The sequence below is a fragment of the Serinus canaria genome, chromosome 3, assembly GCF_022539315.1.
Source record: "Serinus canaria isolate serCan28SL12 chromosome 3, serCan2020, whole genome shotgun sequence".
Taxonomy (NCBI): Eukaryota; Metazoa; Chordata; class Aves; order Passeriformes; family Fringillidae; genus Serinus; species Serinus canaria.
Window position 1 is genome coordinate 108,412,062 of NC_066316.1, and position 26,847 is coordinate 108,438,908.

At 45.1% G+C, this 26,847-nt stretch overlaps 2 protein-coding genes across 4 annotated transcripts; one reads left to right on the plus strand and one right to left on the minus strand.

Moving 5' to 3' along the window:
* Positions 1-695: 695 nt before the first annotated feature.
* LOC103823199 (opsin-5-like) lies at positions 696-6,652 on the plus strand. The gene is made up of 4 exons (XM_009098252.4): positions 696-867; positions 4,221-4,514; positions 5,112-5,443; positions 6,266-6,652. The coding sequence occupies exons 1-4, from the start codon at positions 795-797 to the stop codon at positions 6,611-6,613; spliced, it is 1,047 nt and encodes a 348-aa protein (XP_009096500.2). The 5' UTR covers positions 696-794; the 3' UTR covers positions 6,614-6,652.
* Positions 6,653-9,171: 2,519 nt separating this feature from the next.
* Positions 9,172-26,845, minus strand: MMUT (methylmalonyl-CoA mutase). 3 transcript variants are annotated; one of them, XM_009095990.4, is made up of 13 exons: positions 26,805-26,845; positions 24,317-24,696; positions 23,038-23,405; positions 22,135-22,292; positions 21,742-21,913; positions 20,057-20,305; positions 19,657-19,768; positions 18,267-18,382; positions 17,626-17,741; positions 13,140-13,271; positions 11,460-11,607; positions 11,182-11,349; positions 9,172-9,587 (listed from the first exon to the last, which is right to left on the minus strand). In XM_009095990.4, exons 2-13 carry the CDS (start codon positions 24,669-24,671, stop codon positions 9,459-9,461), a joined length of 2,223 nt encoding a protein of 740 aa, XP_009094238.2. In that variant the 5' UTR covers positions 24,672-24,696; positions 26,805-26,845; the 3' UTR covers positions 9,172-9,458. The 3 variants fall into 3 exon arrangements, with proteins under 3 accessions (XP_009094238.2, XP_018777351.2, XP_050828204.1); XM_018921806.3 differs by lacking the exon at positions 26,805-26,845 and adding an exon at positions 26,565-26,710; XM_050972247.1 differs by lacking the exons at positions 9,172-9,587; positions 11,182-11,349; positions 11,460-11,607; positions 26,805-26,845 and adding exons at positions 11,645-12,649; positions 26,565-26,798.
* Positions 26,846-26,847: the final 2 nt, after the last annotated feature.

Here is a 26,847-nt window from a genome sequence, read left to right on the forward strand (position 1 = left end):
AAATTCCACCTAAGTCACACCTGAGACGCCTCCATGCTCTTGTGAATTTTAAAATTCCTTATCACAGAGTCACAGAATGGTTTGGGCTGGAAGGGACCTTAAAGACCATCTAGTTCCAGCCCCCTGCCACAGGCAGGGATGCCACCCACTAAACAAGATTGTTCATTTTGGTGATCTTAGGCTCAGATATTATAAGGAGAAGGAAAACACAGATATTATAATGAGAGGTGATGTGTTCCTGTGGCTGACTTTGAGCCTGCTGAACCCCTGCAGCAAACACCTTTCCTCTAACACTTCAACTCAGAGACTCCTGCCCCAACCTGGTGTCTCCCACACTCAGCCATAAAGCTGGAAAACAAAACTCCCAACCTTCCTTGCCTTGCCTGCCCCCTCAGCCTGGTTTTATTTCCCAGGGCTGCTGGTGGTTGAAGAACATTGTGTTTTGCTCATCTGAGGGGATTTGCATTGTGAATCTTCCCGACAAGCCAAGGAGCAAAAGGGTGGGAGAGGAGGGGTGGGAGGAGAGATGCTCTGCCAGCCAGGCAGGCGGGATCGCTCTGGCAGCAGCTCTGCCTGGCTTTCACTCTGCCTCCCAGGGGAAAACCCTTCCTCTCACTCCAGGCTTCTGCCCTGCCACACCACAGGCAGGACAAGGAGGCAGCAGAAGGGTCCCTGCACTGCCAGCACCCCACACCAGCTCTCACCTGCAGCAGGCAAACCATGAGGACGAGCTCTTTGCTCCTGCAGCGTCTTCACCTTTGATTGAAAACCTTCAGCCATCTCCCCAAGGGACCATGGAGGAGCAGTACATTTCCAAACTCCACCCAGCAGTGGATTATGGAGCTGGGGTCTTTCTTCTAATCATAGGTGAGTTCACAGCCTGCTTGTTTGCTTGGAACCAGGGAACAGGATGCAGGGACTCCCTGTCTGTGCCATGGTCAGGCAGAAGAACCTGGAGGGAAATGACAGCAAAAATTTCCCCACAGGTTCTCCTGCTTAGTGCCCTGGAGTTGGTTGGCAGCCAGGATGAATCACCACTCTTGGATTTGGAATCTTGTTTTGATGCTGAAGAATGGCCAGCACAAATTAGCCTCTGTGGCATCACAAGTGTTTGAAATAAGTTGTGTGTTCCTTTCTGTGGCATCTGAGCCCTGAGAACTGAGCCAGAGCAGCTCAACCCATGGGACAGGTCAGGGGGAAGCAGCTGTGGGCTGACCCTGCATGGGAGAGGTGTCATTCTGCTGTGTCTGGGCAGGATGCACTGCTACAGAGCAGCAAAGTGTTTCCTATTAGCAGTTCTGGGTTTTGCAGCAGCCTGTTTGTCCTGCTGCAGGCAGACTGAAAATGAAATAAAAGTGGGGATAGCTACCAGCCCATGGCTTCAGTTCAGTGTTTTCTTCCATTTCTGCTTCTTGCATATACACAAAGATTTGTTTCCTACCCTTGTAGATTTGGAGAGGAGTGGAACTTGTTTAGGCATTCTTTCCACCTGAATTTTTCCTAAGATTCCTTCCTTTAGCTTTCTTGAAAACTCAGTTTGACATGAGAAAGACAAGGCTATATTTTCATTTGCTTTAATACTGAGGCTCTGGGCAGAAATACTGGACTTTAGCACTTCACATTTCCTCTTATTCTGCACAGAAGAGCACAACTCAGGGTGAGAAAATCCCTGTTTACAAAAAATGAAGGGCTTTTTCAAGTCAGGATGCCAGTTCCTGTCTCTCAGAAATGTAAACACATAGATGCAGTTAAGGCACAATGGGAAGGGGCAGCAAAAAAGGGCTGGAGGCTGGAGCTCCCCATGTTTGTGTTCCACCATGCTGCAGTCTCACACCTCTCCTAAAGGACTCTGAGGCACTGAAACTCCAGGCACAGCTTCCAGCAGGGATCCAGAGCCCTGTGTGGCAGCCAGGTTCACTCATCCTGCAGGGGCTCTCAGAAATAAAGCACTGAGCTGGACTGGAATCAGGCGCTGTATTTATCCAAAGCTTTGCCACTCACTGGGGCTGCACATTTGTGCCCTGAAATGATGTTTTTATTAGGAACAAGGCCAGGGCATGGGCAGCAGCATTCACCACCAGCTGTTTGGTTACTGTCCCACAGTTATGGTTCTGTCCTGTGCCAGCCAGCTGCCCACAGGCTGTGGGATGGAGGGGAAGAGCTTCTGTCCAGGGGAAGGAGAGGCTGGGCCTGGGTGTCACCTCTGATGGCAGAGCTGCTTCCTAAATCTGGTACAAGGGCTGGGCTCTTACAGAAGAAAGTGAACTGGGTTCATTTTTCCTCCTGAAGCCTGAGGATGCTCTGTTTTGGGATCCTCACTGAAAGAAACAGAATGAGGGGCTGGAGTGACTCCAGGGATGGGAACAGAGCTGGGGAAGGGGCTGGAGCATCAGGGCACCAGGAGCAGCTGAGGGAGCTGGGAAAGGAGCTCAGCCTGGAGAAAAGGAGGCTCAGGGGGGACCTTGTGGCTCTGCACAACTCCCTGACAGGAGGGGACAGCCGGGGGGGTCAGGCTCTGCTCCCAGATAACAAGTAACAGGACAAGAAGAAATGGCCTCAAGTTGCACCAGGGCAGGTTTAGATTGGATATTAGGAAACATTTCTTCATGGAAAGGACTGTGAAGCATTGGAACAGGCTGCCCAGGGCAGTGGTGGAGTCACCATCCCTGGGAGGATTTAAAAGCTGTGTGGATGTGGGATTTGGGGACGTCCTTTAGAGGTGGCCTGGTCAGTGCTGGGGAATGGTTGAACCTGATGATCTTAGAGGTGTTTTCCAATCCAAAGGATTCTATGATTCCATGGTTTCATGTCCCAGCCTGTGGGGAGTGCTCTGCCCACTGAGCCTCAGGTTGCTCTGTCAGCCAAGCCCCCCTGGGCATCATCCTGTGTGCAGACACAGAGATCCTGAGAGCTCAGGGAGCCCTTCAAGGGCATCCAGAGGTGGCAAGTGAAGGTGTGTGGTCAGAAAGGGAATGAAGGAGGGACATGGGGTCTCAGATTTGTGTCCCCATTTCAGTTTAGCCTTTCTCTTGACACCTCTGAGGATTTTGTACTTATGCCAATATATTTATTCCATTTTATTGCATGTGCCTCTACTAAGTCCTCTGTGGGCACTTTAAGTGGTACCTGTGAGCAAAGGCAGCCTTTCTGCATTCACAGCCACAAGGGAACAGGACAGAATCTTTTTCTGTCTCCCTCTTTTATTTCTGACTTTAGAGGATGCCTCCTCAGGAAAACCTTTCATCAAAATGTTGCTACAGCACCATGTTCACTTGAAAGAAGAGAGAAAATGAGTTGTTTGGTGTGTGTACTTCTGACACTGCTGTCACCAGCACTTTGAAGCCCTGTGGCACACCTGAATAATGAATGTCTGACAGCTCCTTTTGCAAAGCAAGCTCTGGGTCTGTTGCACGCCCCTGGCTAAACAACTCCCATGGTCCCACTGCTCTGAGAGACCACCAGAACAGTCATGCTAATTCTCAGGGATCAGCAAGGACTCTGAGCTGCCCAGGCAGCACATGCCCACCACCCAGGCAGCTCAGAGCCCAGTGCTGGAGCTCCAGTTGAAGGTGAGGGAAGTCACACCGAGGGAAGGCTTTGGGAACTGCAGGGGACAGGTGGCCAGGATGGCTGGAGTACTTCAGCAGGAAGGAGAAGTGAGGATATTCTTTCTCAGTGCAAGAAATACGTGGACCTGCTAGAGCGGGTCCAGAGGAGGCCACAAAGATGCTCTGAGGGCTGGAGCTCCTAGCCCTGGAGACAGGCTGGGAGAGCTGGAGGGTTCTCTCTGGACAAGGCTACAGGGAGACCTCATTTTGGCCTTCCAGTACTTAAAGGGGGCTTATAAAAAAGACAGAAAATGACTTTTCACATGGACAGGCAGTGACAGGACACTCCAAACGCTGCCATGGGCAGGGACACCTTCCACCATCCCAGGTTGTTGCAAGCCCTGTCCAACCTGGCCTTGGACACTTCCAGGGATGGGTCAGCCACAGCTTCTCTGGGCACCCTGTGCCAGGGCCTCCCCACCCTCACAGGGAAGAACCTAAACCTGCTCTCTTTCAGTTTAAAGCCATTCCCCCTTATCACTACATAATCTTGTAAGAAGTCCCTCCTCAGCTCTGTTGGAGCCCCTCTCAGGCACTTCATATACTTCCAGTGGATTTCCCAGGTGTATTAACCATGTGAAATTCCTGTCTGTGTTGGTCCTTCCCTTTCAGCCATCCTGACAATCCTTGGGAATTCCGCCGTCCTTGCCACGGCTGTGAGACGCTTGTCCCTGCTGAAGCCACCAGAGCTGCTCACAGTGAACCTGGCAGTGGCAGACATTGGCATGGCCCTCAGCATGTACCCCCTGGCCATTGCATCAGCCTGGAACCACGCCTGGCTGGGGGGAGACGCCTCCTGTGTTTACTATGCCCTGATGGGTTTCCTCTTCGGGGTCTGCAGCATGATGACCCTGTGTGCCATGGCCGTGATTCGATTCCTCGTCACCAACTCACCCAAATCCAACAGTGAGTAACCCAGCAGCCTGTCTGCCCGCCTGGTGCTGCTGTGTTTGGGCTGGGCTGCTCTGGGAAGTGCTTTGTGCAATGTGGTGTGGATTATCAGGTCAGTAACAGCAGAATAAGCCTCAACTTTTAGTGCAGTATCAAATCCTGGTGTTCCCAGAAGGACCAAATTAAATTCTGGATGAAACAGTGAGGTTTTTCACTTCTCAGTTTTACCAAGTGAAATGTAAATGGAGAGCACAAATGTTTTCCAGGCCCAGACTGCCTTCCCTTCCTATTTGTATCCAAGCAGATATACTGGAACTTTAAAGGAAGGACTATTATTCTGCCATTCCTGGCCTGGGACTGCAGCACATTCAAGGTGAAATTGATCTTGTAAAGCTCCTGGCCTTACTAAGCTCCAGATGAGCACTGAGGGCTGTGTTCAGGTCTCATCCAATCCTCTGACACTGCTTCCCTAGTAGCCCCAAGGTTAGGGACCTGCAGCAGCAGCCCAGGTGTGTCTGGAGTCACCATCCTTCTGTCTAAGGAGAAGTTATGGCAAACCCCCTTGTGGCTGGGATGGGATCCATCTATGCTTGCTCTTCCTCTTTCTTGCAGGTAACAAAATCACCAAGAACACTGTCTGTGTCCTGATTGCTTTTATCTGGCTCTACTCCTTGCTCTGGGCCATCCTGCCCTTGGTGGGCTGGGGCTACTACGGCCCTGAGCCCTTTGGCATCTCCTGTACAATAGCCTGGAGCAAATTCCACAACTCCTCCAATGGTTTCTCCTTCATCCTGAGCATGTTCCTCCTGTGCACGGTGCTGCCTGCGCTGACCATCATTGCCTGTTACTTGGGGATTGCCTGGAAGGTTCATAAAGCATACCAAGAAATCCAGAATATTGACAGGATCCCCAATGCAGCCAAACTAGAGAAGAAGCTGACCCTGGTGAGTGATCCCTGTGATGGGAAGAGTGTGCAGTAATCAGGAGCTGGCTGAGAGCTGGCTCTGCTCATGCACAGCTCAGATTCATGGAATTACAGAGACCTATATGGAAATTCTGTGTGGAAGCAGGATTTTAATAGACTAATATTAAGTATTAATATATTATTTTTTTTTTCCAAATATGGACTTCAGTTGTGCATTTCTTGTGGAAAAGCAGAATTGATCCAAGCTTTCTAGAGGCCAGTCACTGAATCATTAAGGTTGGAAAAGGTCTTTAAGATCATGAGGTCCGACCATTAATTCAGCACTGACAGGTCCACCACTTAACTATGCCCCTAGGCACCACAGCAACACTTTTTTTTAATATTGCTAATGCCAGTGACTCCCCCACTGCCCTGGGCAGTCTGTCCCAATGACTGACAACCCCTCCCGTGAAGAAATGCTTCCTAATATCCAATCTAAACATCCCCTTGTGCAACCTGAGGGCATTTCCTCTTGCCCTTTCATTATTTTACCTGGGAGCACAGCCTGACCCCCCACCTAGCTCCAGCATCCAGGGAGTTGTAGAGAGTGATAAGGTCCTCCTGAGTCTCCTTTTCTCCAGGCTGAGCTCCCCCAGCTGCTCCTCATCAGACCTGTGCTCCAGACCCTTTCCCAGCTCAGTTCCCTTCTCTGGACACACTCCAGCCCCTCAGTGTCTCTCTTGTCAGGAGGGCTCAGCAAGCACAGCTTTGAGCGTTGCAGTTTGGGTGTGTCCCCCACACCTCGTGTGCCAGGGCATCCAACCCTGTCTGTCCAGCTGCAAACAGCTCTGCTCCCTTGCAGATGGCCGTGCTCATCTCAGTGGGGTTCCTGAGCTCCTGGACTCCCTATGCAGCCACCAGCTTCTGGTCCATCTTTAACTCCAGTGACTCCCTGCAGCCCGTGGTGACACTGCTGCCCTGCCTGTTTGCCAAGTCCTCCACGGCCTACAACCCTTTCATCTACTACGTCTTCAGCAAGACTTTCCGCTGCGAGGTGAGGAAGCTGCAGTGCTGCTGTGCCTGGAGGGTTCACTACTTCAGCTCTGACAACTCCATGGAGAATCCCGTGTCCACCATGTGGAGCGGGAGGGACAACATCCGTCTGTCTGCAGCGACGAAGGTGCAGAACCCGGGAGCTGCAGCTCCCTGAAATGCAGCTGTGGGGTCAGCCTGGCCTCACTCCCAGGCCCAAAGGAGCAGGGATGCAGCAAATGAGGTTCTCACTGCGTATCTCATGTCAATACAGAGGTTTAAGTATATATTTTTAAGCAACTCTCAAATATTGTCTTTAAGCCTCATAGAAAAAGAAAAATTAAAAATCTAATTTTTCCCCAAGAAATTCCACTTTAGGGGAAATAGATTTATGTACCAAACATAAAATCATGTAAATTAAACTTATTTTCAAGTAAAAAGAGAATTATTATTTTTGTTAATTTTTTTTAATGCAATCTATCTGCCAACTGTTGGCCCTACCAGAAAAACAGCCATCAGAGGAAACCATAGGTTGCACATGGTGTTACCAAATAAACACAGCTGAGTGTGTGGTTTTCCAGCAATTCGGACTGAAAACCATACGGGCAGCAAGAAATGTTCACCGCCAGGAAAAGGTGAGAATGTTGCTCCCAAAATGATATAGAGATCTCGGGTTCCTTGTTCTCTCAGAGTTGCAGCTCCAACTCTCCAAGCATAAATCCAAGGAGCTGAGCAGCCTTGGTTGGATGAGCTTTGGTGGGAAGGTGGCAGCCAGGGAAGGATGGCTGGTGTGAGTCCCAAATGGCACAGCGGGAAGGGAAGGGAAGGGAAGGGAAGGGAAGGGAAGGGAAGGGAAGGGAAGGGAAGGGAAGGAAGGGAAGGGAAGGGAAGGGAAGGGAAGGGAAGGGAAGGGAAGGGAAGGGAAGGGAGGGAAGGGAAGGGAAGGGAAGGGAAGGGAAGGGAAGGGAAGGGAAGGGAAGGGAAGGGAAGGGAAGGGAAGGGAAGGGAAGGGAAGGGAAGGGAAGGGAAGGGAAGGGAAGGGAAGGGAAGGGAAGGGAAGGGAAGGGAAGGGAAGGGAAGGGAAGGGAAGGGAAGGGAAGGGAGCTCTCAGCAGGAGGAGCTGTGTCCTTCAGCTGTTGCTGGCTGAGGTACAACAGCTCTTCTGCCACAGAAACTGTTGGAGCACTTGGGATTGGAAATGTTAAGGTTGGAAAAGACCTCTAAAATCATCATCACTGTGTTCACCACTAAACCATGTCCTCCAGTGCCACATCTACATATTTTTTGGAACACTTCCAAGGATGGTGAGCCCATCACTTCCCTGGGCAGCCTGTTCCAGAGCTTTACCACCCTTTCTCTGCAGCTGTTCTCTATAGAGGATGACACAAGGCATTCCCCAGGTGACCTTCCTAGCAGTGGCACCCTGCAGATGCAGTCCTGGCTCTCATGGCTCCCATGGGAGTTCCTGAGATCCCAAATTCCCCTCTGGATAGAGCACTGCCATGACTGCAACTGAGAACAGAGTCTGCTGATTGAGTACAACCATATCACCAGGTTTGTTTGGTTGTTGTTTTAATTTTTGAGAAGGTAATTTATTAACATTACAATTCCATGGTTATTTCCTACCCAGCCCTGGACTGTGCTGTCTTTTCAGGATGCAAGCACTGAGTTCAGGAGTGAGTCTGGGCACCTCATGTTTGCAGTCACCAGTGCAACCACCTCAATACAAACAGAAATTTAATCTAAAAACTCCAATATATCCAACCTCTCACGTATTAGGAGTTTTCTCACCACTCTTAAGAGGTTTACATTCAGACACTCAGCCTGAGCCAGCCACCTTTGGCTTCTTTCTTTCCACTGAGGATAAATTGAGCTCTCTAAGAAGCTAACTATAAAGTTACATAATACAACTAAAACTCTGATTTGTATTAAAAAAAGTTCAATTTCAATGCCTTACTTTGAAAAAATTCTAGGCAGTCTCTGGCTATTGAGGCATAGGAATAACTTACAGATTTTTTTATAGAAAATTTATGTTACTGGTCAATTTTTCTTCTGTAAAATTAAATGTGACTCACTTCAGAACAAAGACCAATTATTTGAGAGAGGTCATTATTCCAGAAGTTAGAGCACGAGGATAATGCTGCAAAGGCTTGGATTCCACCCCATTATTTTGCCAGTAATACAGTGCAACTTAAACTTTGTCTTGGTTCTTCTCTCATCCACACAACAGATACAATTTTGCTGCTTGTGCATGTAAAACACAAGTTTTTTGATGAACAACTTCATAGAATCACAGAAACACAGAATCATAGAGTGGTTTGGATTGGAAGGGACCTGAAAGATCATCTTGTTCCAACTGCCTTCCACAACCTCAGGTTGCTCCAAGCCCCATCCAACCTGGCCTTGAACACTTTCAGGGATGGGACAGCCACAGTGTAACTCTCTTTATAAAACTATAGGTAGATAAACCATAATTTTTGAATTTCATGGCTTAGTAAGATACAAATGGCGTAGATGGCAGTAGCCTGTATAGGAGCAGCTGTGCACTGTGCTCTGTTCCCATCACTGCCCCTCCCTGAGAAGACACCATTTCTCAAATCCAAGTGCTGCTGGGGTCAATCCCATCTCTGCTGAATGAGTGATACTGCCTGAAGACTTCTAGATCTACTATAACTGCCAAAAAAAATTCAAAACAAGTTGTCTGCATGCAAAAGAGATCAGGCAAAAGAGACCATCCAAAGAGCTGCAGCAGTTATTTTATTTATCAGTATATCTGGAAAAAAACCCCAAACACACTTATTTGAATTCCCTTCATTTCCTGAAATCATAGTTATAGAGATAAAATTTTCTTGTGGGTACCTATATAAATAATCCTCAAATAGAACAAGCAGAGAGTTTAGAACTTTCTTAGAAAGCACAAAACACGAGGCCAGGGGGCAGTGGGAGCAGAGGTTTGTGGCTGGCCATCCCTTGCTGACAATCAAGTGGTCAGTGTAAGGCTGCTGAGTTGTGACATTTCAGAGTCACATGGATTGCTGCCTCTTCTCCAGGCACTTCTCAATGTCATCCAACACCTGCACAGCTGCTTTTGGAATACGAGTGCCTGGACCAAAGACATTGGCAACACCAGCTTCATACAGGAAGTCATAATCCTGTTGGAAAAGAGATTTAAGATTATAGTTAATAGTGAACAGAAAATTGGTGATTGGTGCATGCTCTGTCCTCTACGCTGGGCCTGAGAAAGCAACAAGTCCCAGAGAGAGGCAGCACAGCTTCAAGGAAAGGGGGAATGGGTGAAAGTTAGAAGGTAGGAAAAAAATACTAAAAAATATCCACAGGAAAGGGTTTATTTCTTTAGAGTCAGACTAATGGCAGCCCTTGGAAAGTACTCAGAAGTTAACTGTATATGAGTCTGAATAACCCAACCTAATTTGATCTAACTTCTAATTTTCAAAATGCTACTTTAAACAAGGGCTTGGAGCAGATGACTGCCAGTGGTCTCTTGCAATCTAGAGTTAATTGAATTTTATGACTGTTGTGAAACTTCAAAAAGACTTGGGAAGCAGCTCTGTATTCTCTCTTTCTTCTGCATAGGATATATTACACCTTTACCAACCACAGGGTAGTAGCAGCCCATTGAGAGATAATGGACAGAACACAAATTGTCTCCTAAAAATACTGTAAGTTTTGTTTGTCAGTTTAGAATTCTGTCATTCCCAAATAGTTACTTGACTGCCTAGAAAAGGGAGAGGTGTGGAAAAAGGGAGTAACAGGAGATTTATGTGCAAAATCAGTTGGGATCACTATAGACAGAGGATGGCTGTAAGGTGATGGAGATGGGCAAATTGTGCATGAGCTAAGGAAAATTTAAAGATGAAAGCACAGATCTGACTGCAAAGGAATTCAACAAACTGCTCAACAGTTTAGGAGAAAGCAGAGGGAATGAGAGGCAACACCTGCCTGATGATGGAAAGGTGAGGAAAGGCTGAAAAGTGAGCGAGATGTGTAGCCACAGGGTGATGGGACCTGCCAGGGGCTTTAGTCACTGGCTGTGGCTATTCCCAATCATTGCTGGAAGTCAAAAAGTCTCTTAAGAAAGAATCCAGCCTGGTGACCAGCAAGGACTGGTGAAGTGAAACAACAGAGCATAAAGAACATCTCCCTGAAGCTCATCTTTTCACAACATAGCTCCATCTTCCATCCCACAAACACTCTAAGTTAAACCAGGGCATGCTGTACAGAAAATCAGATCTGGGGATCCCACCTAACAGATCTGTGCTGGCCCTGGTGACTGTACAGAGGAGCCTTCAGTGCTCAGTCATTACAGAACCCAGGAAACAGCTCAGCAGCTCCGACAGAGATAAATCAGTCTCTAAACTTGATGGACATGTGTGGAGACCCTGGGGTGGGGGCATTCCCTGGTCTAGGGATACACAAGAAGCTTCCCTCAAAAAGTTTCAGACCCCATTGGCTCCTTCCCCTGTTCCTGTGTCTGTTCCTAGGTCCCTGAGCCACTCCCCCCTATTCCCTGATTGGCCTTCATCTTTGTACTGCCCCAAGACCAGGGTCAGCCCCTAGGCCCTGGCAGAGAGAAAGTGAGACTCTGGGTGTGGCTGCTGGGACCTGATCATCTCACCGCGGCTCAATAAAACATCTGTGGATATTATGCAAAGGTCCTTTTTGCTTCCTTACCTTGGACTATGCTAGCAGCAATTCAGACTGCTACAGAAATGATGCTGCCCGTACCTGAGGGGGGATGACTCCTCCACACATGACCAGGATGTCGGGCCGGCCCAGGGCATTGAGCTCCTTGATGAGTTCAGGCACCAGGGTTTTGTGCCCCGCGGCGAGCGTGCTCACCCCGACACAGTGCACGTCTGCATCCACAGCCTGCTGCGCCACCTCCCGCGGGGTCTGCGTGGGACAGGGCGTGGGACAGGGCACGGCCACGGCCCGGGGCTGAGCACACCCCTGGGAGAAGGGATGCACAGGCAATGAATGCTCTGGGTACTGCTCAGTCCTACCTGGAAGAGGGGCCCTATGTCCACGTCGAAGCCGATGTCAGCGAAGCCGGTAGCGATGACTTTGGCCCCTCTGTCGTGGCCATCCTGGCCCATCTTGGCAACGAGGATACGAGGCCTGCGGCCCTCACGGTCCATGAACTTGTCAACTCTGGTTGGAAACACTCTGTCAGTGCAAGTCACTGAGAATCGTTGGAAGTATTTCCACACATAAAAAAAAAGGATTTGCTGAAAGCGTAGCGTAATTTCATCAAATAAAAAGATCTTCTAAGTCATGGTTTTTAACACATAATAATGTTATGTCATTATTAACTCACTTCTTGTACTTAGCAGCCTCAAAAATAAAACATTCCTTATTTAAAAAAATCTTCCCTAATTCTTTTGCTTTCTAACAGGTAAAATACTGAATTCTCTGAGGGTTTAACAAGATGAATTACAACTCACTAAAACACATTTTTTAGTTTTTAAAAATAGTTACGACCTATTATTTCAAAAGTACTTGCACAGAGATGGGTCCTGGACATCACATTATGCATTATCATTCCACTGGATAAAAATCTGTCCATGGAAGGATTATTGTATCTCCTGTTCTGTGCACTCGTTCCACTGCCCTCTTTTTTTGGATACTGGCAGCTCATATTTCTGTTGTATTGATGCTGCTGTGTAATCACAGCCTCAGATATTAACCTGCTCATTATTCAAGTACCACCAGGATCTGTCTGTGGTTACAGGCTGGACTCACTGATCTTAAAAGTCTTTTCCAACCTATATGATTCTGTGATTCTATGTAAGAAGGGGAGCTACATCTTGATTTTCAAGGGCTTAGTTCAGTTCTCTTTCACATAAAAGCATAACTAAAAATAGTTTAATTTAAATAGTTAAAATAAAAGAACAATGGTGACATTTCCTAGCACAACTACTTTCAAGTCAGTCTAATCATCACCACTGCAAAGCCATCAGTAATTCCCTTTCAGGAGAGCCTGAACTCTTAAATGGGTAAACCCCCAACATGGCAGGGACTGATTTGTGCTGCATCATCTCCCACAGCAGCAATTCAGGCTCTGTACCCCTGAGGGCAGCAGTAAAGGCAGAAGCTGGGAAAAGACCCAAAAGGCATACCACTGTTTTCACACATACCAACATCTTGGGATGCCTTCTCCATCAGGGTATGAGTAATACCCAAAGACTGGAGCCTGTATGTGGATATCCAGACAGATTTTAGCAACAGTTTTAGCAACAGTAAGAGTAAAATTGCAGGAACAATTTATGGGTAAATCAAAACAAGGTTTTGTAGTATGAACTGCTGGAAATATTTTAAAGATGATTATTACACAGCCTTTAAAAGAAGCAACCCAATGCACAGGGATTTCAGGCAATGTTTCTCAGCTTCTTAATCCTGTGTCATAGGCTATTTGGACAAAACTCTCAAATCATAACTTCACCTCAGTGAATTTTGTTTGCAAGCAAATACAATTTCAAATAAGTTTTGACCTTGTCTTATTGTACTTAATCCTTGTCATTCTACTTTCCTGCTTACAAGAGTGCTTTTGCAGGTCCAGGGATTCCCCAGGGATGTCACCCAGGTTTGGGAAATATTTTTTTAGGGCACAGTCAGTAGCACATGTACCTCCTTGATTAAATGTGAGGCTATTACACGTTTGGCTACCTGGGAGGAGTTCTCACCTCTTGATGGCATGAAGGATTTCATCACTCTCCCCAAACTCCTGGCGATAAGCCCCGCTCACCATGCGGTCGCTGGCTTTGTGCTCCCCGAACACCTTCTTCATGGCATCGGTAATCTCCCCCACAGTGCACCTGAGACAGACAAAAACCACTCCTGTTATCAGCAGGCTGAAATGGAAACAGAACACAGACATCACTGGCACTGGCCCAACCACATGCCTTGCTGCTGGACAAATTTACTTACACTGGTTTCCCTTTCAGTGCTGCAACTCTGAAAATCCAGCTCACCCCACTGCCACCCACTGACAGAACATGCAAAGGCATTTTTAAGAAAATACTTTATTGCTCATGTGAGAATTTATTTACAACTGGCAAGGCAATGGGGAATGGCAAAATGCCTCAGAAAAGTAAATCAGATTTTCTGAATTTTTTTTTTTTTTGGGGGGGGTGGGGGGGGCTCAGACTAAAAATCCTGCATTGGGACTCATGCTAAAATACAAAATATGAATCAAGAGGGGACAAAAACAAAAGGAATAACACACAGAAGAGACTGAAACCTAACATTTTAACAGGAATTTATTTGTCTTTTCCTTGATGCTTTTATTTTAGTGTTTATTCTTCTCCTCTACTCCTGACACAGCTCGTTTACTCACTAGATGCAGAAGGATCAGGGAAATTTATTTATGTGCAAGTTACAAGTTTTGTTTGTAACTGGACACACTATACATGTTTGAAATAATTCTTCTACTGAAGCACAAGTGAGAAAAGCAAACTAGGCTCTGCTGTCTTGTACAAACATCAGCAATAACAGCCTCTATCCCAAAGCAATTAAAAAATTTCTGCTGAATATAACTTAATGCAAACTTTGTCAAAGGAAGGAAATAAAAATACTACTCTTCTGAACCACTTAAAATTGTGCTTACAATTACAGACACCAAAGCAGTATAAGTGTATAACTAATTAAGCTAGCACACTTCAAACCTCTGGAATTCATGTTTTCTCCTGCTACATTATATTTATTCTCTACAAGTCCCTGAAAGGAGGGTGGAGCCAGGTAGTGGTTGGTCTCTTCTCCCAGGTAACATGTGACAGGACAAAATGAAATGGCCCTAAGTTGCACCAGGGGAGGTTTAGGTTGGAAATTAGGAAAAATTCCTTCTCTGAAACACGTGTCAGGCAGTAGGACAGGCTGCCCAGGGCAGTGGTGGAGTTCCCATCCCTGAGGGATCTAAAAGCTGTGTAGATGTGGCCCTTGGGGACATGGGTTAGTAGTGGATCAGCAGCACTGGGTAATGGTTGGACTCATAGATCTTAAAGGCATTTTCCAACCTAAATGATTCTATGATTTAACTACAAGCTACTCTGAGGCAAAATTGCCTTAAGCATTCCCTAAAGCTTTCACATAAAATGCTCAGGAAAGACTGGAGAAGATGCACCTTGCTGTCCACACACCTCTACAAAGAGATGGCCAAATGAGCTGTACTCAGTTTCCCTTCTGCTGTTTGCAGTTTCAGCAGGTACTGATTCCTACCACATGCAATCTGCCACACGTGCCCCCAAAGTAACAAGACATGGATTTCTGCTGCCTTTGCTGAATCCTCCAGTAAATTTCAGAGAGATGTTTTACTTCCTGTGACCACCCAACTAATTTGCTCTTTTGCTGGCTCATACTCAGCTCATACTTAGTTATAAATGTAAACTCTGCAAAGGTAAAGTGTCAGAAATCCATTTGTGATCACATATCAAGATCTATACAGCTCAGATGTCTGAAGTTGCCTCTTATCTCTGCTATCACTTTTCACAGTTGGCCAGCTTTGCCTAAAGACAGCATCACTCTGGAACACACATTTTTAACTTATGGTATTGATACTGTTTTGGCCATTTTTTCATTTCTCCTCCCCTGGCTTTCTGGAATTCTGTTTGATTCACTGTTAATCACTTGTGTAATCAGGTTTTGATTTTCAGGACATTAATACATGATCTTATTAATATTATTGCTTTTTTTAATTACTAACAAAGAATAAAAATAAACTGCAAAAGTGCATTAGGTAAGGTGACTTCCCCAAGGCTAAAAAAGCAAGTTTGCAGCAGACTTAAAAACAGTGTGTATAAATACTGACTCCCTTTCAGAGTGCCAGACATCACAGATTGCAGCCCAAAATCAATATACCCCATGCATAAACACTGAGAGCTTACTCCTGGCAGTGTGGTAAAGGGCTACAGTGGCATAAAACACATCTTTTTTCTAGAGAAAACTAAGCTTAGATAAATCTTTCTCTTCCACTTTTGCAGAAGCAGAATCTGAGAATACCTCAGTATTAAATAAAGCCCAGCATGGCTTTGGTGTGTTTTTCTGTTCTTATTACATAAAAGTGTGAAGAAAATTTTTGAGTTACAAATGAAAAATAAATGAGGTATAACCTGGTGACTGGGATGAAGTTGTTTTTGTGTACTGTACAAAAATGAAACACACCTCCTTTTTCTATAGACACTGCTTCTGAAATCCCTGTGTTTTGAAAATTGTGTCCCAAATCTCTGCAACACTTTAAATCCAAGACTTTTAAGTAATAACAGGAGCTTTGATTTTAAATTACTAATTAATAATTTCCTGCTGTTTACCAAGAAACTTTTTATTTTAATCTCTATCACATATGCATCCTCAATGGATAGCTGTCTCTGGAGCCAGGAATACCACCTCTTTTCCTAACAGAGTCGTTTTTTATCAGTATGTATTTGTGTGTGACTCTCTCCCAGTGGTTCACAACCAGCTGCAGAGCCTAAATACCAATCTGGAGAAAGTCAATGACCAAAATGTGCCTGTTAGAGCTGGCACCCTATGTCTGCTCAGCCTCAGCTGGTGCTGCTCCTCTCTGCATTTCCCCAGTAAGCAGAGGCAGCAGCGTGAAATCAGGTGAGGAAGTACAAGGACACAGATTGGGCAGAAAAAGAAAAAGAAAAAGAAGAAACACAAGCAGTTACACTGCATTTCTGCCTTCCCTTTCCATCACTGAACTGCAAGCCTGGAGAGGGACACAAAAACAGCACAGCAGGTGAGGGAGGAGAGAAAGGTCTTGGTGTAACGTGTCCCACTTCCCTGTAATGGGGTTTCTCATGAGACATGAAGCACAGAAGGGAGGTACTGATCTCATTCACTTCAGATCTGCCTTATTTCTTGGGTTAGAATAATAACATTAACTTTTCTACTCATATTTGTCAGCACTGAAATCTCTGTAGTAGTCCACAGAATCTTTTCCATAGCTCAGCACTGACAGTTCTGGGCTACTCATTTTATTCCAAGTGAGTTATATTGCATCATGCTCAAAATCCATCATTTTCCATTTGCCAGGAAAGAGCTGTCCCTCTCATGCTGGTGATACTGGCCCAATTGTTTACTGCTTGTGAAGGGTGAATGCATTAAGTTTGACACTCTGTATCAGATGCCAGGACAGTTTCTTTCCGTGGTCACACCCCATATATAGATTTGGGGCAGAATTCAGTTCTGTGTTTGGAACTCACAAAGTGCATCTTCAGTTCATTAATGCTTTTGCAATTAACAAAAACAAGGTCACCAAGGAGAGAAACTAGGAGTTAACTGGTCAATTTTGATACAGAAGATATGAATCCCTTAAATCCAACACTGCCCTCCTGTGACCTCCCCAGTTCCAAGACAAATGTAGACATACTGCTGCAAATTCCTGACAGGCTGTGGATAAATGGATTTAAAATACAGTTATTTCATATTCTAGGAATGGGAATGAAGGCATTTGAGATGTGACAGTAAAAACAGGGCAGCACCCCAATAAAGAAGGAATTTGGTTTGCTTATATTTGGGCCATTTAGTTAATTAAGGAACAGACAGATAGGATCTATTCTAGAGACTGATGCTGACCTTAAAACAGGAAGGAAAACAGCCTCAAAATCACCTTGGGTGGAAAAAGGAACTGTTCCATTGGACTCTAAGGATGCCTCACACTGCTCAAGAACATTTCTTACAACTTTGCCTGACTAAGCAAACTGATTTCTCCTTCAGCCAAAAAATGTTTTCACACCAATCTGTGGTGCAAGGAGAGATGAAGCAACAGACCATGATAAGATTGTGAATATCCATTTTCACATCTCAGACACTTCTTAAACTCCTTCACCCATGAAACAGCTGAGTGACAGAGAAACTCAATTATGTCTGGAACTGGTAAGAATATGAGTTGTAAACAGCAGAATGTGTACAAACAGCCTCATTTCATATCAGATTCTTTATATCTGTTCCTTGTAGTGTTCCTTGTGAGAAATCAAAGCACTGCCTTAAGAAGTTGTAATATAATAATAGTGTGTCTTACAATGTGAAACTGCAGCCATTATTTACTTCCACCTCTAATGAAAAACCCCAAAACTCTAACCTTGCTGACAGCACACCCAAGAAAAGTTAAAAGGTGAAAATGAACCATCAATTTTTAAATAAGAATTGGCTGTTCAACCCCAACCCCAGTACCTGGCACGTGCTGCTTCCACTGCCAGAGCAAGTAAGTTGCCTTCCCCAGTGGCAGCACATTGTGTGAGAGCAGCCAGGGACTGCTGGGCTGCTGCTTGGTCTCTGCTGGCTTTCACCTAAAGTGCAGGAGAGAGATATTCAGTTCAAGGAAACCAAAAAGTGAAATGCGAAGTCAAGTGTGGAAGACTAATTTCAAATATTAATTTTGGATGTGGAATTGTCAATATCCACTTCCTATTTCAATGAGATAAAAAGTCAAAAGGCAGCTCAGACCTTAAAATGTGTACAAGTCCATAACATAACCCTAAACCAATTTTATCTATGTTTTCACTGATTATGAAAGCGGATGTTGATTTCTGGTTCTGTAACCCCTGGTAGCACTTGACAAGAAGCACCCACCAGTGAGTGATTAAGCAATGTCACAGGCTTTTAGAGCAAAACATTGCATAGATGGTTTCTATCACATTTTCAGAACATGTAAAGCTCTCAATTTTTAAAGGTTGGACATACAGATATATATTCCAGTTTCTCCACTAATGACCAGAGTGAACTCTCAGAAACTGGAAGATAAACTTCTGGCAAACTGCCTTTACTCAGTCTCTGTCTGCAGTAACAACAATTTTTAACAAGGTTGTTCTCACCTTGTTGATTTTCTCGATCTGCTTGGCACGGACTACAGAATTATCAATGGCCAGAACTTCCACTGCCTCCTCTTTTTCTAGCTGGTGCTTGTTCACTCCAACAATTACTTCAGACCCTATTTCCAGTGGAAACACCAGAAACTCAAAACACATTTGCAAACTACTGTGAAAAGACACAATGTTAACAGGACAAGAAGATTTTGAGCATTATTATGCATAGCTTTGCTTATATAACCACATAAATTTCAAATATGTAAAATCTGCTCTTATAGAATGGATTTAAGTCTGTATTTTCCAGATTTTGTGATGAAAGATTAAATGCATGAAGATTCAACTCAGTGAATACAGCAGCAGAAAAAAAAATGAAATAGAACAATACTGATCTTGCAAACCGATTTAGTAATGAGTCCCTAAAACAGATTGGCTATTTTTCTCTTTTTAAACTTACATCAGTGTATCTGACAGAACTAAGCAGAAGTGCTGGTCTCCTGCTCTGCATTTACTTTTCTGATTTAACAGATAAGAAAGTGAAGTTCCTACCTAAAACTACTCCATGTGCATAAAAATTAATTTATCATGTTGGAAAATTATATTTTAGGTTTCAGTAATTATGGAGTTATCAGGTATTTTTATTTGCAGTGCCTGATAACACTGTACACTCTTTGAAGCAACATTAAGTAATTTACCTTACAAGAGAAAACACAGAACTTTACTGATTATTCTTTATTGGTCTTAATTAAGACCTGCTTCAAATTTATCATCCATACAAAAAAGGCAATATAACTTCTTTCATGTTTGAGTTATCCCTAGCTTCTGTTCCTGGATTACTACTGGAATGCAGATTACAATAAGTGGAATAGAGTTTTAAGCACACATATATAAATATCTCCACAAATACTTACTCTATGAGTACATACACATACGTATAGCAAGCAAGGAGTTGTATCCTCCTCTGCTATGATCTGATCATTGAGGAAAAACGGGCAGCTCTCCAGAAAAACCCAGGAATTTGGCCAGCTACGGTGAGTATCGCCATCTGGTGGCATTTCTGCTTTTAAACTCAGGAATCACAGCTTAAAGCTCCTATCAGGAATCAAGCCGTTCACTACTGAAGGCTTCAAACACTCTTTTAAAATGGTGTTTCTACTGCTTTGTCTAATCTAATCTTGAACATGTCAAGCAAGACTTTTTACACTGGTACTATATTTTGCACATTCTGTCTCTTTCCAGAGCTTTCACTGACATAAAACCATCACCTTTTGTCCTAGCACGCATAATCTGCTACTCCTAAACTGAGAAATAAAAAACCACAATGAACATGTGTGTAAAAAACCTTTATACTGAAGTATTCTATTGGAAATTTTCCCTTCTTTCATCCCCCTGCTCTTACCAGAGTCAATCCTGGCTTGTCTCCGGGCTGCACACTCTTCAATACGAAGTTTGGGGATCCCCTCAGCAACAGCTTTGGCCATTCCACCCATTTCTTCTATCTCCTCAATCAGCTGAGAAATGAAGATGATTAAGATACTGAGTAGTAGCAAGGTTTGAAAATTGAGCTTTGTACCTGTGCTACCACCCACATTTTCATTAAACCTTTTTTATACAGTTTTGTGCTCTAAACTGCATTTTGTAAAATTTATTTACAAAGACATCACTGAAGTGCAAAATAATTCCTTGATTAGAAGTTACCAGTATATCAAACAAAGAAGACATTAGAAGTCTTTCCCTTAGAAGACATTTCTCAAAACTCCTATCCTACAATTTTCCCAGAGAAGGTTTTGCAAACTGACCTTTAAAGCAGCTTCATAGACATCATTGGTGAGGCACTCCATGAGGTAAGATCCTCCCCAGGGATCTGCCACTTTGGGAATCCCCGATTCCTCCTGGATTATGATCTGTGTGTTGCGGGCAATGCGAGCACTCTTCACTGTGGGCAGCCCCAAGGCTTCATCATAGGAGTTGGTGTGCAGAGACTGCGTCCCCCCGAACACCGCGGCCATGGCTTCGATGGTGGTGCGGATGACGTTGTTGAAGGGATCCTGGAAGGAAAAGGGGAGCTCTGAAGTTCAGTGGTTCTGCCAAGTGGCTGAGGCAGGTTAGTCATTATTGCAGAGAAACAAATGCAAAATTCCCCACTGAAACACTGTAATCAGAACAAAAGCTGAAAAAAAGCCAAATCAAACTGATTGATCACTTGTCGGTATCTTAAGAAAGAGATGAATCCATAAGGAAAGCCAAAATGATCACTGTGTCAGTAAACTGCTCACAGTGACAAATAAAAGCCTAATTTATATTTAGTGGTGTTGCAAAGAACTTAGTGAATCCAAATCAGAGAGGATGGAGCAGTAGGCCTGATGTCTTCTATCCTCCAAATCCAGAATTCTTGAAGCAGTGAAAAGTACATGTGTCAGACAAATTACTAGTGAAGATATGTTTTGGAACTAATGTACTTAACTATTTTCATTGATGGCAGCATCACATAAGGTAATTATAGAAAACTGTGATTTGGATAGGTAAGAATATAAAATATAATTTATGGGTAGATACCTATCTAAAGGCATGTTAAGTATATTTGCCCTCTGAAAGCTATAAGGAAAAAATACTGCACACTGAGAAGCTATACTAAGATAAACCACAATGTATGGACAAATAGTTATGATCTAGCCAGAAATATATTTACACTGAACACTGGAAGACAACTGAATATAGTTTTGGTAATAATAACATTTTTGCACTCCCACAATACTTTTAATTGGAGGACCCACAGAGGTCACTGTTCATAAAATTCCATTGTTTTAGTTTTACTGTGTTGTAATGTAACTAAATATTGCATTTACTTAAAAAAAACCCAAAAACCACAACAACAACAAAAAAAAAAACCCAAAAAAAAACAAAACAAAACAAAAAAAAAAAAACAAAAAAAACCCCAAGGCACAGAAGTCAACACTGCTTACAATCACAACCTAAAAATAACTCCTACTGCATGACTTTGAGCAGCAGGCCTTGGGATCACAGCTGGAACCCATCTCTGACCTCACCTGGGAAACTATGCACTCCAATGATTTATCTTCTTGCTGTAAGGTAAATCAGCAGGAAGAGCAGAGAGTGCACCCAGTTTCAAAGGAGCAGATGAGCTTTAACTATTACTTCTGTCTTCAGCACTGAGCATCAGAGGTGTGAGAGACTCTCTTGGCTGCTCAAATGAATTCTCAAGCCAGTGATCCTGAGAAAAAAAGTGCCTCTATCTGCTGACTGTGCTGCATTTTGGGATGATAACTCACAGGACAAATCCAAGAGAGCTTCATCTTCTGAGTCCTGAACTGACATAAAGGGGTGTCCAATGCCAGTGTGTGCATTTGTCAGAGTGAGAGGACAGCTGCTGCACCTTTGTGAGTAACACCAGCAGCCCCCTTCAAGACACACACCATGAGAACAACCTTTAAGTAAGGAGGCTGATGAGAGTCCAATTTCTAACCTGCTCAGTGAGTGACCAGCCTGAAGTCTGACAATGAGCTCTCAGCAGAAGAGATTTGGAATCCTTGGGCTTAAACATTTTCTCAATCAAGTGAGCCCACAGCCGCCTCCCAGCTCTCAGCTTTGCTATTTCCATATAGAAGTTCATTCCAATTCCCCAGAAGAAAGAGAGCCTGTAATAGGAGAACATGAACAGAATATAACATTGAATCACTCAGATAACTCTGGATCAGTAATGGAGAAGCCTGACAGCAAGGTCTCTGATTAATGTACTTTCACAGATGATGGAAATGTTCCTATTTGCTTGTATGTGTAAAAATACTGAATTTGATATTAAACTCTATAGAGGTTTTACCAAAAGTGTGTTTTATACTACAAAATTTCTTGAGCTCACCTAGGTGCAAATTCATCAATAGTGAGGCCAGCTTTAAGCCCAGTTCTGCAGTACTCCAAGCCATCTGCTATGGTATAAGCTAATTCCAGGATGGTGTCAGCTCCTGCCTCTTGCATGTGGTACCCACTGATGGAAATGGAATTAAATTTTGGCATATACTGGAGGAAAAAAAAAAAGATACAACAGGATATAACAGCAGAAGAGAGGAACAAATACTTGTCTATCAACATTCACACAGAATCACAGAATGGTTTGAGTTGGGAGTTAAAGGTCATCTGGTTTCAACACCCCCTGCCATGGGCAGGGACACCTTCCACTATCCCAAACTGCTCCAAGCCCCATCCAACCTGGCCTTGGACACTTCCAGGGATGGGGCAGCCACAGCTTCTCTGGGAAATCTCTGCCAGGGCCTCACCACCCTCAGGGAAGAATTTCTTCTAACATCTAATCTAAATCCTCTTTTAGTTTAAAAATGTTCCTCCTTGTCCTGTTGCTATCTGTGTAAAAAGTTGTCTCTATTGGTGTAAAAGGTTGCTCTCAATCTATTTTTTAAACCTCCCTTAGGTAGTGAAAGGCTGCAATGAGGTTGTCCTGGAGCCTTCTCCAGGCTGAACGCCCCCAGCTCTCTCAGCCTGTCTCCAGCCCATTCTGACTTCCTTGTTGATGGCAAATAAAACCCATCTCTACAAAGATGTGTTTGAGTCGTGGTGCTTGAAATTTCAAGTTTGAAGTTTGACTCAAACTTCAAATTTCTATTATAAGTGATGTTGAATCTTAACTGGCCCTTTCCACAACTATATTACTCTCCTCTATGACATGTCTTCCCATCTTTTCTCTGTTCTCCAAAGCGCCTCATAGACACTTACCCTAATCATAAAAGCTATACATTTAAACAATGAATACCTTTGAGGTGTACTGGAAGATGTCAGCAATGATCCGCATGGATGGTTCTGGGGGGAAAATGTAGGTATTTCTGACCATGAACTCCTTCAGGATGTCATTTTGGATTGTCCCTGTCAGCTTGGCCTGAGGCACCCCCTGCTCTTCCCCAGTCACAATGAATGTAGCCAGCACAGGAATGACTGCCCCGTTCATTGTCATGGAAACTGACATTTTCTCCAAAGGAATTCCATCAAAAAGGATTTTGGTGTCTTCCACTGTGTCGATGGCAACTCCAGCCATTCCAACGTCTCCTCGAACTCGAGGATTGTCTGAATCATAACCACGGTGGGTGGCTAAATCAAAAGCAACTGATAATCCCTGCTGGCCAGCTACATGAAAAAGAAAGGAAAAAAAGCCCAAAAAACAACACAAAAAGATAGTTAGCAATGTTGAATAGACTTGCATTAGGATGAGATCTAAATTTATTAACACTTTTTTACATGATTCAGGCTTGGATGGCAAACTAAATTTTGATGTTAAACACTGTTCCCTCCCCAAAGCTATTCAAGGTCTAGTAGTCTTAAATTTTAAATGAAGAAACTTTTAACTGGGAAAAAAAAAAGCCAAAAAGGTAGTCCTTATTGTGCTTTAAAAACTGCTGGATAACAGCTCACCCACAAGTTATAAATGTGCCTAGACAGGTAGTGTAAGAGCTTATACACATAAATCAGCTTGGCTTAGCTGGGAGCAGAAGTGTCATAAACTCTGTCACGTTACCTTCTCTTTATCACAAACTAAACACCACAGACTGTTCCCTGGCTCTACTGACACGTTGTTTTTTTTTAAATCTGCAGTAAGAGAAAATTATTCATATAAAGCAGGGAACAGGACAGCCAGAGCTCTCGTTACTGCAACCTGAAAGCAGAACCCAAAACTCTGCTGCCCCCAAGCATTTTCCGCTCTGTGCTGTGCTGCCAGCTAACCCAGGTTACCACCTCTGCTTCAGCTCTGTGATCTCAGCTTCTTGAATCCTGGGATGGATGCAAATTATATCTATGTGTTAAGGTGCAATAACTAAAAGCAGCATTTAACACATTCATTCTCCACAGAAAAATGAAACAAAGGCACTTCCAGAAACAATCAAATTTCCCAGTAATAAAGAAAGACAGTGCCACTGGGAAGATCTTATCAGAAATCCAAACTCACAGCATAGAATAATCACATTTGCCATGTAACTAACTGAATTCATGTCCCCCATTGCTTCACAAGGCAGTGTTGTTTCCCAGACCAGCTGCCCCACCTTTGATGTTGTCCTTGTAGAACTTGTTGCTCTCCTCCACTGTACTGAACCCCGCATACTGGCGGATGGTCCACGGCCTGTACGTGTACATGGTGGGGTAGGGCCCTCGAGTGAAAGGCTTCATCCCTGGCAGCTCCTCAGGGAAGTCCTCCGTGTCCCTTTTGGAGTATAAAGGCTTGATGTCGATCCCTTCTGGGGTGTGCCAAATTAAATCCTTTGGGTTCTTGCCTTTCAGCTGCTTCTGAGCCAGGGCAGCCCACTCGGGGTGCAGCGGCTGCCTGTGCAGGGCGCGCCAGGCCAGGAGCGCACAGCGGCGCGGCCGCAGCCGCAGGACGGCATCCCCGGCCCTCAGCATGGCTCTGCTCACGGGGTGGGGCAAGCTGGACAAAATAAAAACATGCACTTTGCATTATCATATGCACCTCAAATAGCAGATGTGAGGATGGAGAGGTCATGAAGTTTGCTAAATCCAAAACGATCCTTCAGAAGAAAAGTGAAATGCGTTATTCATGCACTGATTTAACAGACAGCTCTTCCTCTTGCCTTTCAACCAGGAACAGAGTTGAGGAAAAAGCCTACATTTTCCTCTAAGAAAAACATTCCCTCAATTTATCTACATCCACATCTGAGATGTGTAACTTATTTCAGTCCCTCAGCACCACCATCAGTAATCAGTCACTGAAAAGCCAGTGTGAGGCATGAAGATGGCATGGCCAGCTACCCTCTCACCTTCACATCTCTCTCATCTAGGAATTCCTTCATGTCAAAGAGCGATGCTTTTCCAGGGATGGGGCAGCTACAGCTTCTCTGGGCAACCTGTGCCTCACCACCCTCACAGAATTTCCTCCCAGTATCCAACATCAAGGAGGCACTCTGCAGGAAGTGAGCTGTCAGAAAGTTGCTGACATAATCATACACTTTGGAAAAGATGGCTTGGGCTGGATGGAAATTAGAGATAGGTTGAAAAAGAAAGGAGAAAAAAAATGTGGTGTGTGAGAACAGAGCTTGTCCCACCTGCATGTGACTGATGGTGCAACAATGTGAACAATTCCCTGTGAGGGTGGTGAGGCCCTGGCACAGGTTGCCAGAGAAGCTGTGGCTGCCCAACCCGAGGAATTGTCCAAGGCTAGGCTGGATGAAGCTTGGAGCAACCTAGTCTAATGGAAGATGTCCCTGCCCATGGCAGAGGCTGGAATGAGATGATCTTCAGGTAATTTCCAACTCAAACCAGTGAGTTCAGTAACTCCTAAAAGCTGTAAGCACCTTTGCTTCTGCTCTCCATACCCTATCCTTGCCCTTCCTTACAAAAACAAACCCTTTACAGCTTAGCTCCAAGGGTCAGTCACTTCCTCACTCTCTCATCTCTTTCACAACTCCCAAGAAATACAAACTTCCCTGACACATTTATGAGAAACCCTTTATGAGATACAGGAAAGCACCTGTATCACTGCAGCAACACCCTCCAAACATTTGCTTTAACAATACATATGCTAAGTGTGGTATACCTATAACCTGAGGGAGCACAGAGGAGCTTCTGAGGAGCACTCGTGCCCTACAGGGATGTGATGCTGCAGCCAGGATGGAAGGCAACCTGTGCCCACACCCCCTCATGGGTCACAGGATGGGTCAGGTTGGAAAGGACCACAGTGGCTCATCTGATCCAACCTCCCTGCTCAAGCAGGGTCATCCCAGAGCACAGGGCATGTCTCCAGACAGCTCTGGAATATCTCCAGTGAGGGAGACTCCACAGCCTCTCTGGTGTCTGTTCAGTGTTCAGTCATTGCATAGCAAAGAAGTTCTTCCTCGTGTCCAGGTGGAACTTGCTGGGATCAGTCCCTGCCCGTTCCCCTGGTGCCACTGCTGGGCCCTGCTCTGAGCCCTCCCTGCACACAGGGACACCCAGGGCTGAGGGCCCCTCTCCAGGCTGAACAGCCCCAGCTCCCTCAGCCTTTCCTCCTCAGGGAGATGCTCCAGTCCCTCCATCATCTTTGCCACCCAGCACTGGACCCACTCCAGCAGCTCCATGTCTCTCATGTACTGAGGAGCCCAGAACTGGACACAGCACCCCAGATGTGCCTCTCAGGTCTGAGCAGAGGGGCAAGATCACCTTCCTGCTGGCAATGCTCTTTCTAACGCACGCCGGGATTATTTCTGCCCCGGAGCTGGACGCTGCATTTACCCGTGTTCAGTTTCCGACAATTCCTCTCTGCCCATCTCTCATCCCCGCCCTGTCACCCCCTCTCCACACCTCTCTCTCCCCAGCACCCACAGCCGGACAGGAACGCTCCGCTCTCCGTCCCGGGACAGCGCCCGCCGCCAGCGCCCGCCCCCAACACGCCCCTCGGGCGGCCAATGGGGACGGAGGGCCGTGCCGGGAGCTGGGACAGGGGATAAGGACGAGGACAGGAGCAGGGCTGGGGGCTCCGGGCATGGACGGGGCCATGGAAAAGGATCGGGATCAGGACCAGCGACGGGATCCCCCCGTTACCTGCCACCGGCCCCTCCGTCAGCGCGCCGCCCCGCGCACGCGC